The 17,360-nt window shown below is 32.3% G+C and overlaps 1 protein-coding gene across 5 annotated transcripts in view; it reads right to left on the reverse strand.

Annotated features, from left to right (window-relative positions):
- Positions 1–17,360, reverse strand: part of LOC123675817 — a 28,053-nt gene extending 10,693 nt beyond the window's left edge. For 2 of the 5 annotated variants that reach the window (XM_045611347.1, XM_045611343.1), the window contains exons 1-10: positions 16,819–17,360; positions 10,312–10,516; positions 9,031–9,231; positions 8,067–8,175; positions 7,732–7,866; positions 6,981–7,338; positions 6,471–6,579; positions 5,239–5,424; positions 2,613–2,712; positions 2,390–2,527 (exon numbers count right to left, since the gene is read on the reverse strand). In XM_045611347.1, the coding sequence (XP_045467303.1) occupies positions 7,270–7,338; positions 7,732–7,866; positions 8,067–8,175; positions 9,031–9,231; positions 10,312–10,516; positions 16,819–16,945 (846 nt within the window). In that variant the 5' untranslated portion in view covers positions 16,946–17,360 and the 3' untranslated portion in view covers positions 2,390–2,527; positions 2,613–2,712; positions 5,239–5,424; positions 6,471–6,579; positions 6,981–7,269. The remainder of the gene's footprint in view (positions 1–2,389; positions 2,528–2,612; positions 2,713–5,238; positions 5,425–6,470; positions 6,580–6,980; positions 7,339–7,731; positions 7,867–8,066; positions 8,176–9,030; positions 9,232–10,311; positions 10,517–16,818) is intronic. The other 3 variants (XM_045611344.1, XM_045611346.1, XM_045611345.1) reach the window with 3 other exon arrangements.

Below are 17,360 nucleotides of genomic sequence, written 5' to 3' on the forward strand. Positions count from 1 at the left end.
TTCCAACTTGCACCATCCTAGGGGTTCGATCCTCGAACATTTTCTCGAACAAGCTTCTATCCCATGTCATATGTTCAGTGGCTCCCGAGTCAAGGTACCAATCACCTGATTTTACACCATCTGAATATACCATAAAAGCGTTGTGTTCCACTTCTTCTTTGACAGGATTCTTATTCGACGGTTCTTCCTTTTTCTTCTTGATCCAACAAGTCTGAACTAGATGTCCTTGTTTTCGGCAGTAACTGCAAAATTTATTTGTTTTATCAGCCTTATCATTCTTAGAGTTCTTAGTTCGAAAGTAACAGTTCTTTGCTATGTGACCAGCTTTTGCACAGATGTAGCATTTTTTGGTTGGATTATTCTGAGAACTCGTTTTGCTTACTAGTGCTGTTGTCGACTCTACTGTTTTGCATCTTTCTTCTTCAAGCAATAATCTAGAGGTTAACTCTTCCAATGTTTGATTTTTATCTGGAACTGACTCCCATGCTGATCTGAAGTGTTTAAAATGTTCTGGCAAGGTCATCAAGATTTTAGTAATTATCATTTTATCTGACAGAACTTCACCTGCAGTCTTTAATTTGGTTTTTATTTCCTCAATTTTGGATATAAATGTATTCACAGAGGAATCAAAGTCGAGCATGAAAAACCTTTGTTGTAGCAAATGCACACTTACAACTGATTCTTTATCATATACCGTTTTTAATTTGGTCCACATTTCTTTCGCAGATTCACATGACAGTAAGTGAGTTAGAGGACCTTCTTCCATACGTGTAACCAACAATTCTTGAGTTTTTGCGTCGTCCTTGAGCCATTTGTTAAGTTCATCTCCTGAACTGGGTTTTATTCTTGAACCATCCGCGATCTCGAAAAGACCTCGTCCTTTTAATATAATACTGGTTTGAAACTTCCATATGGGCCAATTATCACCATTTAATTTTAATGTCGTCGTGGTCGTGTTATCTGCCATTTTACACCACACGTGGTTTTTTCGATTTTACTTTTCACACACTCGAAAAACGTATCGTTAAATTGTTTTTATTCCAGTTGCACGACTGGGCACATAACCTGTTTTTAAACGTGGGTTTAGTGGATCGAATAACTGTTTTAACACTTTTATAATATAAGTTTTATTCTTAAACAGAACAGGAGAACAACGGCTTCCAAGTTTTTTTTTTATTCAACTTATGACGTACTACTCATAGACAAGACAAGACTATATGCGGCTGCGCAATACATGTCATTGATACAATCATAGAATATGATCAGTGTTACCACTAGGATAAATTAACTTGCCATTGTTCCCTAAACCATAGACTATTTAAACGGAGAACCCTAAACATAATAACAACAGTAGGTAATCCTTTAAGGGAACACCACCACGTGCTTGTTCAGTTCAAAACGAAATTAGAATTTTTCTTCTTACACATCACCGATTTTGATAGGGATTTCACATCATTTCCTTAAACTATAATCTACATGAAAGAAAGTAAATATTTTTAATTTTAGAATGGAAAAAGAAAATATTTTGGTAAATTTTCGTTTTTCGCAAGAAAATTGATGATATGTACTTTGTTCAAAGCACTGATATATTTTTAAAATATTCGTGGAAAGAAAACCTACCAAAAATCATCACAAAAGATGTAAAATCAAAATTTCGTGAAAGTCGTCGTACAGTGAACCCCTCTACTTATTTGCTTCGAGAAAAGAGAGAAAAAGATGTGAATGTACAACTTTGGGTTGGTTATCGTAGGAGTGCCAGAGGAGAAATGAATTGGTACCAAAGTTTGAATGATACGCGAAATATCACGTGGTGGTAATCCCTCTTAACGTTCGAGATAGGATTTTTTGCACGATAGACACACTTTTCACTTGAACTATACAAAATAATTATCCAAAAATTAAAATTGTCATTTGGGGCTTTAATGTTAATGATGTGTAGGATTCCCTGGAAAATGAACTCGACTTTGCTGAAAAAATGTTGTATATTACGGAAAGCAGCGAGTTGAAACAACAAAAATGTTAAATTCAGCAGCAGCTTCTGTGAGTTCATCAGCTACTACTCAAGCCAGCAGTATTCCCATCAGAAATTGTATTAATTGTATTTTCAGTATTAAATTAATTGAATTCAAATTGTTTGCGAGTTATTTCATTATTTCAATTAATATTATTTAGTCATTCTCACTAACCGTTCGCTGAACGGTAAGTTACCTTACCTTATTGTTCTGTTGTCTTAGCAACTAGTAAAAATAATCTACCGATCTAGCAACAAACGCGGTAACTAACAAAAGTCGTTCTATCGTGCAAAAATATTCATTTTTATTGTCAAATGAGACGATAATTTGATTATTTTCCAAAAATTAAATGGTAAGAATTACTTATTTGAACTTACCTTCTGTATATACGGCTCTATTGTGTCATATATAGTGGGCCAATAATAATCTATTATATCTGGAAATATATCACCGATTACTGCATTTAGTGTAGGTTGCAAAAGATCATCACCATCCATAATGTTTTCGAAATGAACCTATAAGCATATTTAGTGAACCTATAGGTAAGCATAATATTTATTTGATTAAATTTTTATTGTCAAATTTGAATTGAACAAATACCTTCATTTTTTGTAGTTTCGCCCCTAGATTGACTTTCACACAAGGCCATGGCCATGGAAAAAAGTCAGTTGTGGCAATTGAAAATTGTGTTAAATCCATTCTGAAAAAATGAATAGCTTTGAGACATTACAAGAAAAAAAGTGTTTGTGTAGGAAATATGTCAAGAAATCATTAAAATTATTTTCGATTCTACCAAATATATTAGGCCAATTGAAAAGTCCCCGGTCTGATGCACAGATGGCGGTGCTAGTATTAAATCCATATGATTTTTAGTTAGTATCAACCTTGAACGATACGTGTCCAAATTTGACAGCAGTCCGACCATTAGTTTGTAAGATATTGCGTTGTAAGTGTAGCTACTTTTGTTATTAGAAAAAAGATGAAAAAAAAAATTTCGTGTGCTGATAAAATATTGCTTTTTGAAGGGAAAAAAATACAGTTGAAGCAAAATCTTGGATTGATGAAAGGTTTCCGGAGTCTGCACCAAGAAAATCAACCATCATTGATTGGTATGCTAAGTTTAAACGTGGTGAAATGAGCAGGGAAGATGGCGAACGCAGTGGAAGCCCAAAAGAGGCCGTCACCGATGAAAAAATCAAAAAAGTTCACAAAATAATTTTAAATGACCGTAAAATGAAGTTGATCGAGATAGCAGACATCGTGAAGATATCATCTGAACGTGTACATTATATCATTCACGAATATTTGTACATGAGAAAGCTGTGTGAAAAATGGGTGCCGCGCGAGCTCACAATCGATCAAAAGCAACAACGTGTTAATGATTCTGAGCAGTGTTTGAAGCTGCAATAAACCTGAATTTTTGCGTCGATATGTGACAATGGATGAAACATGACTCCTCAGAGGAAAGAAAAGATAGAGGTGCCCTTAGAAGTAAATAGCGTTGTATTGTAATCAATTGCAACAGTATGATGATAAAGTGAGATAGGACAACAACAAACCTGCAAAATTGACAACTAGAGGAGCGTTAAACATTTCAGTGGCGTAGTCAATGGTTCTCTTACTGCCTCTTATTAAATTTTCGGTGCTGAAATGTTTGGAACAAACATATGCATATTTCGGCAAATTGTTCATTTGCAATATTAATACGTGGCACCATATTTTGCTAAATTCTCTATTTGAAAGAAACCTACAAATGTTAGCATTGAATTAAGTTTTCGATATCTCACAAATACAACGCCATAGACGAGATATATTCTACGCCTATGGACTCAAAACGTGAACTTACCTATGATAGGTTAGGTTTTCATTTCCGATGTTTTACAAACTATACATGTTTTTCGAGTATTTACCATGATTAAAATTAACAATATTTAACTTAAAATTCACAAACTTGTATGAAATAACGCCGATTACAAACGTGAAATTAAAATGAACAGTTAACCCTTAACGCACCTCTAGTTGACACGTGCAATAACAACAACAGAACCGTGTTGCCAAATCCTCAGAATATTCGCAAAACATCTATGCCACAGAACGGAGAAAAGATTACTTCTTCCTCAGAATAGCAACGCAGTACATTATAAGTGTTTGTAAACAAAAATGTTATAGCGATGTCAACAAATGCTATAAGGCACCTCTATCTTTTTTTTCCTCTGAGCATGACTCCATCATTTCACTCCGGAGTACAATCGACAGTCAGCTGAGTGGACTGCACACGTTGAACCGAATCCAAAACTAGGAAAACACAACAGTCAGCTGGCAAGGTTATGGCATCAGTATTCTAGGATGCGCAAGGTATAATATTCATTGATTACCTCCAAAAGGGCCAGACTATCGACAGCGATTATTATATAGCGTTATTGGATCGTTTAAATCGTAAAAAAGGTCCCATTTGAAGAAAGAAAAGATGCTGTTTCATCAAGACAATGGACCGTGTCACAAAACAATGAAAACAATTACAAAATTGCATGAATTGGGCTTCTGCATCCACCGTATTCGCCACATCTGGCCCCCAGCGATTTTTTCCTGTTCTCAGACCTCAAAAGAATGCTCGCTGGAAAGAAATTTAGAAGTAATCGGCGAAACTAAGGCCTATTTTGAAGCGAAAGGCAAATCGTACTACAGAAATGGTAGATATAGAAAAGTTGGAAGATCTCTATAATCTTTATATCCTCCTCGAAGCCAACTATGTTGAATACTAAATCGAATTTCGCCAAAAAAAAATGTTTTACTATAGTAGACCTGGGACTTTTCAATTGGTCCGTTAGAAGGCGACACCATATTATGCATCATTGTGGTTGATACACAAAGTTACCAACTTTGTGTATCATTATTTTTTTATAATATCGGCGTCGATTCCTTAGATCATTAGTCGAGTTTTTAGTTAATATTGGTTGAAGAAGATTACACGTAAAATACATAATAATAGTGCCTTCATTTTAAGAATGTCCTCAATTCGTAATTAGAGACGAATTTAGATGATTGCAAAATCATCTGGCTGGCAGTATAACCTTTTCAAATTGAAATGAGCTATCATAATCAGACGTATAGTTTTACCATAAAGACATTACTTTTTTCATATTTTCAATGAGAAAGTGTTGAAAGTTATTAAATGGTAACAAAGGAATCAAAGTAAATAAATTAATATTACTCATTGAATACTTACTGAAATGACCCATTTCCGCCATATATATCGAATAAGTCTGACACTGTTCCTTGTAGTTTGTAATTACCTCCTTGAATTTTTAAAGAGTTCATAGTAATATTCACAGGTTCATTTAATTTTGGAAATAAACATATAGTTATATTTGTAATACCACTTATTGTAATATTTGAAACAGAAACGTTTGCGCTGAAAATTGAAAATGTTATAGGTAGTTAATATAATAAGCATATCAAATAAAACCAATATTACCCATAAGTTAACAAACTTTTCGATAATTTCCTGAATTTATTTCTTCTTTTATATACAGGTTGACTCGGGAAGAATGCGACAATCGGAAACCATGAACTGAGATAATCAAGTTGGTTTGATATCATATCAGGTTTTAATGGCCCTAAGGATCTCTGAATCTCAAAGATTAAGTCAACATTAATGAAAACAAATCATTTATCGGAAATTTACCCACATATGATCATGATATTGAAAATATATTGCTATGATGATAGTCAAAACAATATTCTTCAACTCAAGGTCTTAACATTTATAAAGGGGTTTTCATTTTAAAATTGTAATAATAGCAACATTGTCACTATTTTTCTCCATATGTCGAGATATTTTGCGTTGAAGTGGAAATAATAAATAAAAGTGTAAAATTTGCAGTGTTTTTGGGAAATCGATTACTCGGCAGATATGGTCAATAAACTTGGTCACCTCGATCCCCGGATTTGACACCTATGGATTATTTCCTACGAGGTCTATGAATTGCTTTTCTGTGGTAATAAAAATAATGAAAATGTTAGTAGCAGTATTCCTGGACAGGATGATATGACATTAAAGTAAATAGAAAATGTCGACAATTTTTTTTAATCCGGCCCTGATTTTTTCAGTTTCAGAAATTTTGGACAAAATTTTGGTCGAGAAGGGTGACACAACTGAGAAATTTGAACTCGGTCTGTAGATTGGTTCAAGATTTATTCAACTTTGAAATTTCACTGATAATCCAAATATCAGTCTGTATATCCTAAACTAAGGCCCTTAAGCGATTAAAACCTCTTGATATGAGCCCACCTTGATGACTTCAATTTGTGGTTTTCGTTTTTTACAGTCCTCCCCCTGCACCCTGCATATTATGTATAATTTGTAATTGATATTCAGCACTCGGAAACAAATAGACAAATCATATAGGTAAGTGTTATATAATTATCATAGCAGATGATATTTTCGTAGAAGCTCACCTAATAACCTTTTCCAATTGAAAATCTGTTGAGAAAGTCCCAGGAAAATTTATTTCATCATTTATTTCCTTCTTCAGTTCAGCGAAAGTTTTATCAAAGGATATTCCAGCTGAAAGACGATTTTCAAAATATTTTCCTAATACAGCTACATTGGAGGTTATTAATAAATTTCAATAAAACATAGAACAAAAAAAGTTCATTATGTAACAATTTAACAAACACAAATAGAACATATAATATCTGAAATGTAGGTACCATAACCATTGTTCGAAATAATTTCACTCGGAAATTCTCCTGAGTGAGATGAAAATTCAAAAGAATTGATGAAAATAAAATAAAATTTTGAAAATTTTCTCTTATCTTATAAAACTAGTGAAATGTTGATCATTTTCAAGGAATCATATTCTACGGATTTGTGTACATTACAAAGAAAATATCCCAGATATGGATTCAATCGAGACAGTTTTTCCACGCATATCTAAAAGATTAAATCTAAAAGAAACAACATACCTACTTCGTTTAAAGTCTTAGAACTTTTCGGTAAACATATTTTGAGTCTTTTCGCTTGTACCTGCAGAACCAGGATTAAACAGCAACAAGTCAAATGAATTAATTTCATATTTATAATTCCAGTGGCACAGAAAAGAATGACAATAAATATATATTTCTAATATTAAGTTTCACTTTCAATATTTGAATGAGTTTGTTTAGCTACCACTGCGATTGAATGAGTTCAATTTTTCATCTCCATCATTATTTCTCATATTATCTATTATCACATTCCTATCGGTTTTTTCAATTAAATGAGATTGAAAAGTCTTCTGACGAAAGTGGCTACAGATGTGTTGTCCAAGGCTGAATTGATATACTGAAATAGAGAAGTTTCAATATTATCTAATCTGATCTCTAAGGATAGGTACCTAATCAACTTAAAAAACATTTTCATATTAGGAAAGGAAATAAATAAGGGTTTTCCAGTAAGAGGTTTAATTTTTAATAGCTCGCTATCTGAGCAGCTCTCACTTTTGAAGCTGTCATCTTTTGACATTTGAAAGTAAAACCTATGCCATTAATAAAAAAGGAAAGATACACACCTCAACGACGTTCAGAAATTGTTGAATTGTCTTATCAAAATAAGTGCTCATTTGTGAATACTGAGAGAAATTTAAAAGGAATAAGTTTCATTCAGTTAATTGGATGAAAACTAGTCTTTGTTCCTTGTTTAAATTTCAAGTTTTTTCAACAAGATTATTGTACTCACATTCATTATTTGTTTTTCTATCGGTTTCTTCAGGTCTGGCCAAAGCATGTCTACTGCTTCTGGGGCTAAACGTGATATAACCCTATTATATAAATCACCTGTTTCTTTGTTTCTCATCAAACCTTCGAAGTTATTCTGTAATAAAACAATTATGATTACTGATCATTTGTTCCTTTTTCTCAGAGATAGAGTTTAATTCAACTTAAGGTAGACTAACTTTATCAATGGCTTACTTATTTCAATAAAAGGAAAAACTGCAAATTTTACCCTATGGTTTTAAACTCCTCGTGAAATATCAGTAATCAGTAATTAGTGCCAATTAAATTAAAACTAACCTCTAATTTTTTCATCTTGACGTTCAAACCAAGAGCATTTACTTTTGGTCGAATTCCTTCCAGTTTCAAGAGTGCAGTTATTTTCAACTCTAACTGATATATTTTGGCCCTGTAATATAAGAAAACAATTCTATCAAATTCAACATCTTAGACGGCTTCATTATTTTTTTCGCAGAACCCAATGCAATCATAAAAAATTAGAATTTTAATCTGATAAACAAAAGTTATAGGCTAATTCTGATCACAATATTTGAAACACCCTGTGACGAGTTTTACAAAATGCACAATATTTCCAGATTCTTCTACTTCAAACATGTAAAAAAGGTTTATGCTCAAAATATTGAGTAGGTATGTATATAAATAATTTTTTTTCAGTTTTTGTCGGTATTTTGAAAACTATTTCGACCAATGCAACGAATCAAATAAAAAAAGATCAGAATTGAATACTCGATCATATCCGAAATGAAAAGAAATTTCTGTAGTGCTCAGGCTTCAAGAATATTTTAGCTCGATAGAGAATGCGAACAATATCATAAACCCAATTTTCAGATTTCAAATAGATCCAGTTCTACAGAAACGTCTAATAGGCGCTCGAACTTAGGACACTCTGTATAGAATTTCAATTCCAATCTTCGTGCAAAATATCGTGTTTATAGCGTCGTCAGAACCATAGAAATTTCAAGTAGAATATCGAAAAAAATAAAGAAAGCACTGACGGAAAGTCATTTTTAGTATTTGTTTATCATGCGTCAATTGCTCTTTTCGAGACTTCATACATCAATATTAATGCGGCACTAAGTGTCATTGGCGCAAAAATGATGAGCGCTCAAAAGCTCCCGACTTTGAATCAGTGCTTTCTCCAATATTTTTCACCGATTTCCCTCCAATGCACCTTGGCAAGGATGTCGACTTCATTTTAATATAGAGATAGTCGATATCCTTTTTTGCCTTACGTTATTCTTACCAAAATTTTCCATTACCAAACAAGGTCACTGTGTCTCCTATGAGTGCGTCCACATAGTAAAATCCTTCAGCTGTAATGAATGGCAAAGTGATGTTCAGATCCAATTTGAATCTCCAAGCACCTATGTCTGAGAATCGTACATCGTCCAACACGAATTTCGAGATATGTTTGATGGTGACGTCGCTGGCGTTTCCTGCGAAACTGAAAATCCATTTTTTTTAATGAATTCAGTCCCTACTTATGAAAATTTATTACAGATACAATGAAATAAAGTAATTCACACAAATAATTCAATGTTGGCGAAACACTTCTTCTCGGTAGTACAAATCTTCAAAAGATGCGTGTCAAAATTTCGAACACAGTCTTGATAAGTGTTATTCAGACTCTGTTCCAACAACAACGGCTAAAAGCTGGTGCTGACTTTGAATGTGGTCGAAGAACCACCGACTATTCGTCAATATTGTCACCTCCAACTTCATGTCAGTGTCATCTGTAGTACTCCAACGCTGTTTTAACTTTTCAATACCCCTTTCTGTAGAAAGACGCGTCTTTACTTCCGAAATAAAAATAGGCTTCAACCTCGGCAATAACTTCTTCGTTACACCCAAATTTCTTTCCCTAAGGCATTCTTTTGAGGTCTGCTGATAAAGCATTAATCACTGGAAGCCAGATCTACAGAAAAAGCTGAGCGGTCAAGTAGTTGGAAGCAATTGTTCAATTTAACCATGTTATTCATCGATCGTGGTGAAAAAAAACTTTTTTTTTGCATTTGTGGACATTTTTCTTTAATTTTTGCAATCCTATAACGTTATGTAATATCCACTATGGATGGCTTTACCTGCCAAGATGGTCAATAAACAATATACTATGCACGTTCCAGCTGATGTTTGAGAATCAGGAGTGTAGTGATGAATCCATGTGTCATCCAGTGTGATCATATCCCCATAAATTGGGTTTTTGTTTTGTTTCGTGTACTGACAATGTCACAAATCGATGATGCTCCAGATTTAGCCCCCATGGATTATTGCAGACCTCAAACTAATGCTTCAGGGAAAGTAATTTGGCTCTAATAAAGGCAAATACAAATTTTTCTACAGAAAAGGCACTGAAAAGCCTTATAGTACATGTATCGCTTTTGAAAGTGACTATATGTTAATAAATAAAGTTGAATTTTCAAGAGAAAATGTGTTTTCACTGAATAGGTCGGAAAGTGAAGCGTTAGTATAATAATAATAATAATAATTACATAACTGTTCGAAAATACTATAGATAGTTACTCACTTCCCAGATTCGTGTTTGATTTTGAATTCAACATTGTCAATGTGTAGGGGGTCCAAAATAGGAATATTGAATTCTGGTATACCACGAACAATTTGTTTACGAAATTCCTCCAAGAGCTCCCTCAAACGGTCTTCCACCCTAGTGAATGTGTTGATTATTCTATCTACAGTTCTACCGAAAAGTCCAAGGCCGCCTCTGACCAATCCTGCGGAATAAAGATATTAATAAATAATAACACGATATTGAATTTTGTGAGTTGAATCGTCAATGATATTTACCATTTGATAAACCGTTTTAAAGGGTGTGGTGGTTCTTTGCTAACTCGGGGAGGTGAGAGGTGTATATGGCAGGGATTGCTGAGTTCTATACTGATGAATCCATCAGTTTCATTATTGCCGGCCGCTGTTTCAAGAAGGCCCAAAAGATTTGTGAAGTGTAATTGCAAAAATGTCACCACTTTCTAAGTGGATTTTAACAATTTCAATTCGTTGTTAAATCGAGTAACGTTCTATTTTTTGTAATAGCATAGTCTTTACTTGTCAAATGTAAAAAGCTCCAAAAGCTGCCAAGATAGCGAGCTATTCAAAATAATAAATAATAATCTTATTGCAAAACCCTGTATTAATCTAGATACTATTTTAATAGACTACTAAACATAGACGTATCAATAGCATAATAAGTCTATGCTACTAAATAACAAGAAGATAACATTTTCAAAATTCAACAAACGATGTATTACATTTAATAATGAATAGGTATATTAAACCAATTAATATCTAAAACAACATGTTAGAATTTCAACTACATGGATCTATTTGATAATAGGTGTCAGGTATAGATAAGGTTGATACACGTTTTATTAAAATTGATGGCAGTTTTGGATCTATTAATTATAATACCTACGGGTGTGATATTGAAATGCTGAAGGTCGAAAATAATATCCATACCTAGAGGCTATAGTGTGTTTCCGTTGTTTGGGTTCTTGATCCAATGCAAATAAAACTTGCTGTTTTTTTGATTTTTCTTTAATTAAAGGTTTGATATGAATCAGAAAAAAATGGTGACGAAATTGCATAACCCCCAATAGTTATACAGAATGAATACCTAATGATATGTTAGACCTGATCAATATTACCAATCGATAGATTTTAAAATTCAATCAACGCTCAGGTTAAGAGGACACAAATAAAACTCGTGATATTCATTATTGTTGAAATAGACCTAGAACGTTTAGTGGAAATTTATTGACTCATTTTATTTCTTTACCAATATCATCAGATTTTACTCCGAATTTTATTTTATTATATGTACAGAATACCAAATTGAATGAATAATAGGTATATGCATAGTTATATCTATATACCAACTTTCCTTGAATATTCTTGTACCTATACGACGATAAAAGCGAAAAATACAGATATGCATAAATTCGTGTTGACTTGCATGTTCCCTTTTTACAAAAAAAATCATCCTGAAAACTACCTGCATTCTGAAAAGTGTGTTATTGTACATAAATTGAATAATATGTGAAGCCAAACATAGAAGTCTGAATTAGTCAAAAAACCCTTTTAAGAATAGTAGCTCCATTTTTTCACTGACCAGTGCCGTAACCAAGGGGGGATAAGGGGGATATATACTCCTCAGGAAGAATATCCATTAAATGTAACAACCTTATATATCACAATCCTATTATGAGTAAGCAAACTTCTTCAAAAGAAGGAAAATTTGTTTTCTTTATCACCCCCCCCCCCCCAAGGCTTATGTCTGGGTACGCCACTGTCACTAACCGAATCCATTCAAAATGCATTTTAATTAACAAGTGTTTTGTTCTAGGATTGCAGAATTCTAAAGACAATTTTTCGCAATAGTTTGATGCCTAGATACTGGTTGACTTGTGTAAGGCCTCATAAAGTCATAAATTATTTATAACTAATAAAATAGATAACTGAAATGATGACTCAAATTTAATTTCAATAAATTAGTATCTGATTTATGGCATAAAGATCATGATAGTCAGAATTTATTTTATAAAAAAAATTCAATTCATTAATGAGAATTATAAAACACAATAAAGCGATATAATTTTTTCTGTGTATAAATTTCATTATTTTACAGCCTATAAAAATGATTTTCCCCCTCTAAAGAGTTTATGGTTTGCAATGTTTTTGATTCATATAATCTATTCTTGCTGGAATACCAAATGGAATGTAAAAGAAATGATGAATAATACAGATCTGAGAATCATTGTTTCAACTTCATGATTCATTATTTGAATACTTATTTGAAGGTGGATACTTCACATGTACCTATAGAGTGAACCACTATAGCAGAATTTATGTTGTTTTTACGAGATATATGTATAATAGTTATTTCTGTACCAAGAACATCAAATGTTAAATGCTGAATGCCCTGAAGGCCTAAAACCTGAAAATTAAAACAATGAATATAATAATACTTGAGTTATAAGTAAAAAACTGATTTGTTTCAAATTTTAACACACTCTATCTCGAAAACGGAGTATGTTTATAGGATTTTTTTTTCATGAAAAGAGTTGTTCTATCCGACGCCAAAGTTATCTTGACCACCTTGGATAGGACAGTATATTTTCAAAAAATGAGGTTCAAAGGACGCTTGCAGGCCTGATTTTTTTTTACAGAAAGTTGTCATGGAACATAAATCCATGCTTGCTGCAGGCCTGCCCTGCAGACAATTTTAAATTAGCGAGATATTTCCAGAATTGCCCAATTCTTATGAACTCAAAAGAAATATGTCGATAGTGTTCATAATTTTGTTAATAATAAAGCTTAGTAATGTAACTAAGCAATAAAATCAAAAAACAAATCGAACAAATATTGATCGTAGTATGTCATAGGTTTTGTAAGTGTGAGAATTTTTTTGGAACCCTTGAAAAGTTTTCATTATTTCCAACAGAACTGAAATATTCATTCCATTCTTCAACTCTTTCAGATCAAGATGAACCTTTCTAATTCATAAAGAGTGGTACGACTCAATTAATAAGTACTTGTATTTGCATAGGCAATACCTAACCATTAGAAATAATTATATTTGAATGCTAATTTCTACGTAATGACGTTGAATAGTTTCCAGAAAATCTCACATCAATCTTACGTAATAGATTTCCTATTGTAAAAAACCTCAACGTCAATAATATTCAAACTGCATATCCTGCTGAAGTTTGGATACACATGAATTGATTCATACGTTGATTCGTGTTGAATTATCCACAATAAGATTGGTATTAATGTTAGTACTTTATATTAATTATATTAGGTAAGACACGGAATGTAATTGGTCACTTTTTCATCAGAATCAGGGGAACTAATAAGGAAAAGAGAACAGGCAGACTGGTTTTAAAATTGAGAGAAATACAGGAATAAAGCAACGAGTAAATTTCTCTTCGATAAAATTCGTTCTTTATCATTTGAAATATTACGTATTTTGTATTTAATCATGATTCAAAACAATTTCCAATCTGGAAAATGTCCTGATCATGTTCATCACCATTTTTATTTTACAATTTCTATGCCATCATATATTCTGAAAGTTGTCAGATATCTTTTCTGCTCATTTTGCTTATTGAAGCCTTCGGAAAAAATCCGAATTTTATTGGCAAAGGTCAGTGACTGGATTGGTGACCGCTGGGTAATAGTTTTTTCTTAAGAAATAACTCAGAGCCTTAATGTTTATAGGATTAATATATAAAGTTTAAATGGATCTAACATTTTTTCAACACTCTGTATCATTTAAATTTTCGACTTAGTCCATAATTTTATTTCCTCATTCAATATAAATTACATCAACTCATGAAAGATAAATGATCGAATGCATCATTATTCGATGAACTCAAAGAGGGTCATTGACAATAAAACAATCCATTGTTGAATCCTTATAAAATCAAATGGAACTAATCAAGTATTGGAATGTTAATATAGAACCCTAAAATTAAATAAAAAAATCCGCCATATGCCATCCAGAGATTTTTTCCTTCAAGAACAAAAATAATTTGATTTGAAATCGTAAAATCGAAGAAAAAACTTGGGGGCACATAATCAAAAATTAAGAGCAGATAATACTACGGTGATATTATGTTCAATATTTTTCACCGCAAAGTTCTTAGCTTTCGGAAGTTTTCAATATCCATTAGAATTTTTGTATTGTATATTTATTATATGATTTCTCCTCATACTTGTTGAAATATTTCACGATAATAGAATAAATATCAAACCAATGAGTGTGTAGAATCGATGACTTTTTTCATTTTTTTTCTTGAGAAGAAATAATGATTTTATTGAGTTCTGATGTTTAGTTAACGGATCATAAAAAATCCAAAAAAAAAAAATTAAGATGGTTTGGCTGTTGATCGATTGTTTTGTTAGTATTTACTATCAATTAGACACAATTCAAAGCTATTTGCATGATAATAAAAACATTACGTTTATTTAATGGATATGACTTTTATAAATGACGTAAATTTGAGAAGTTAATCAATCATTTTATTCATTCACAAGAATGTAAATTGATATATTCCAAGAAAACATCCATTTTGCTTCGGTGGCAAACAAAGGTACCTAGATAAAGTTTTTTGTCACTTTTGGGATGAACAAATTTTTGAATCGTCGATTAAAAAATTTGTAATCGTAGAAAATATTTCAGTATATTCTTAATTATAATTATACTTTATACTATATGGTATCCTTTTGATTGGCATGTATTGTCCCATACGAATGTCAAATTTTCTAGATCCTAGGATGTGCGTTCAGATTGATGCGCAAAAAAAATTTCCGGGATCGACCATATCTCGGTTTCTACTAGTATGATTTTGATAAAATTTAGTAACAATGTCTCATATAGCCCATTGGCAATTTTAGTTTATCCTTGCTCATGCGCAAACATGCAATTCTCATGATCTCGATATTTGGCAACCTACTTATCGGATATCGATAGATAATGATATATAACAATATTCAAAATGTCTAAAATATTGAATATAAATAAAATAATTTTATACTTAAAAGTGGAAATAGTTTTCAATATCTATCTCTTTCTCATGTAGTAATTCTCATGAATCGAAAATAACATACATACCAAAATTGAAAGATTTTTATATACAATTTTTTCTCTATTTGAAATTATATTAAGAAATGAGTATCATCATTGAGTCATCCTAATATGCCACTTTATTGATGAAAACAATTCAGGAAAATAATGATACATCTGATCGATTGGTACGCTTATTACTATTATTTCATGATATATTGATGTTTTAGGAAAGTAGATACAGTTCGCTATCATATAAACTGAAATAAACAATTATTCTCATGCTTGGAAGCACTATATCTTGTGTGTGAATCATATATTTTAATACGTTGTCTGTTGTTTCTTTTGAGGAAGATAAAACTGTCTGATCAATTTTAGTTCGCGATTCTCGATATGGTTTTACATTGATTGGTCATGTGAAGAACCTTTTTAAAAGGGTTTAAAATTTCATTTTTTAAAACGTAAATTATTTTTAGCGCTAATTTGGTACACCTGTCCTATTGTATACTCATGTGAAATTTGAGTTTGATTATCTATCGACTATCACCCAGTTTGTTGACAGTGATTCAATTATTTTGTCAGTTTTTCTCAAGAGTTCTCAAGAGAAATTTCGAAAGTCGAACTGCTCAAAATATTATTTATTATTCATCTCAAAAGACCAGATTTGTCTGAAGAATATTGTGGACAACCACCATATTGTCCCGATATGAACCCGGCCGACTTTTTCCCCTTTTTGAACATCAAAACCCAAAACGTCGAGGCGTAGTCAAATTGAGTTCAAAAAATGTTTTGTATGATTACTTTCTGGTGTTAATTTATTATTTTGGAAAGGGTTTTTTCAAAGAGCTATGCAATGAATTTGCACTTCGTAGTATACACTCGGTAGTAGGATGATTTGATGAAACTTAGGAAGAAATCATTTTGCTTCCAAGGAATTATGAAATTTAAAGGTATTAATCAGATTCACATATAGAAATATTTGATAAATCTTTTTTCCAAATTTACATTTTTTTAAATGAAATAATTAGGTTGTCACAACAAATACAAATATTTCTCGAATAATTGAGTGTAAAACTTAATTAGTTTAAAATGTGTTATAAGTACTTAGATATCTCGTTATCAGTCAATAATTATTTTCATTGAGTCGAAATTCATGTTGGGTTATTGTTTATATTGAGGTCATATTTTCCACTTTGAAATATTTGAAAATATTCTCGCTGTTATCTGTATCTAATAAAAATATTGATCTGAGAATTTCTATCCCATCGAACATATGAAGATTTAATAGTATCTTTCAGTTTCGAAATGGTTAAATTGAATTATTGTTATATTAAACTTGGAATAACTCGCCTGAAATCTAAGCATAACACATTAAACGCTAATTGAGAGAGCAAGCGTACGCAACGTTTAAAAATCCAAATAAACTAAATGGAAGTAGTTCAAGCTTACCAAAGGTTGTGTTCGTAATCCTTGTCACCAAATTAAAAGGTCCTGGTGGTAGTTTAATTTCCAGTGTCCCATCAACATTAATGTATCCGAGAGAAACAAACAAAAACAATAACAACTTTCGATTCATTCTACTTCGCTAGGTGAAAGTTTAAAGAGTTGATAAAATCACTTTACTCCCGCTTTAATAAATTTCCACATACTAATAAATAGAGTCGTTTTTATACTGTCGCTTCGCGTTTGCATTAAATCAACACTGCGAGGATAATTCTTGCGAAGCAGCGCGAATATCTCTTGAAAGTTGAGAGATAAGACGGTTAAGTGCAGAGTTTCGGCTGTAGGTACCATATGATAATATCTACGAAGTGTTTGCGCTCTGACCAATGGTCAAAATCATCCGGAAATAAGGAATTACGACCTGAAATCGTCACTCAATGAATTGCCGATGAGATAATTCGACTAGATGCTACAGGGCCTCAAGGCTGAGCTACCAGAAAAACCAACATTGAACGTGTTCACCTGCAATAAGTGTCCCACATCGTCTG

Source organism: Harmonia axyridis, chromosome 3, assembly GCF_914767665.1.
Source record: "Harmonia axyridis chromosome 3, icHarAxyr1.1, whole genome shotgun sequence".
NCBI classification, from domain to species: Eukaryota; Metazoa; Arthropoda; class Insecta; order Coleoptera; family Coccinellidae; genus Harmonia; species Harmonia axyridis.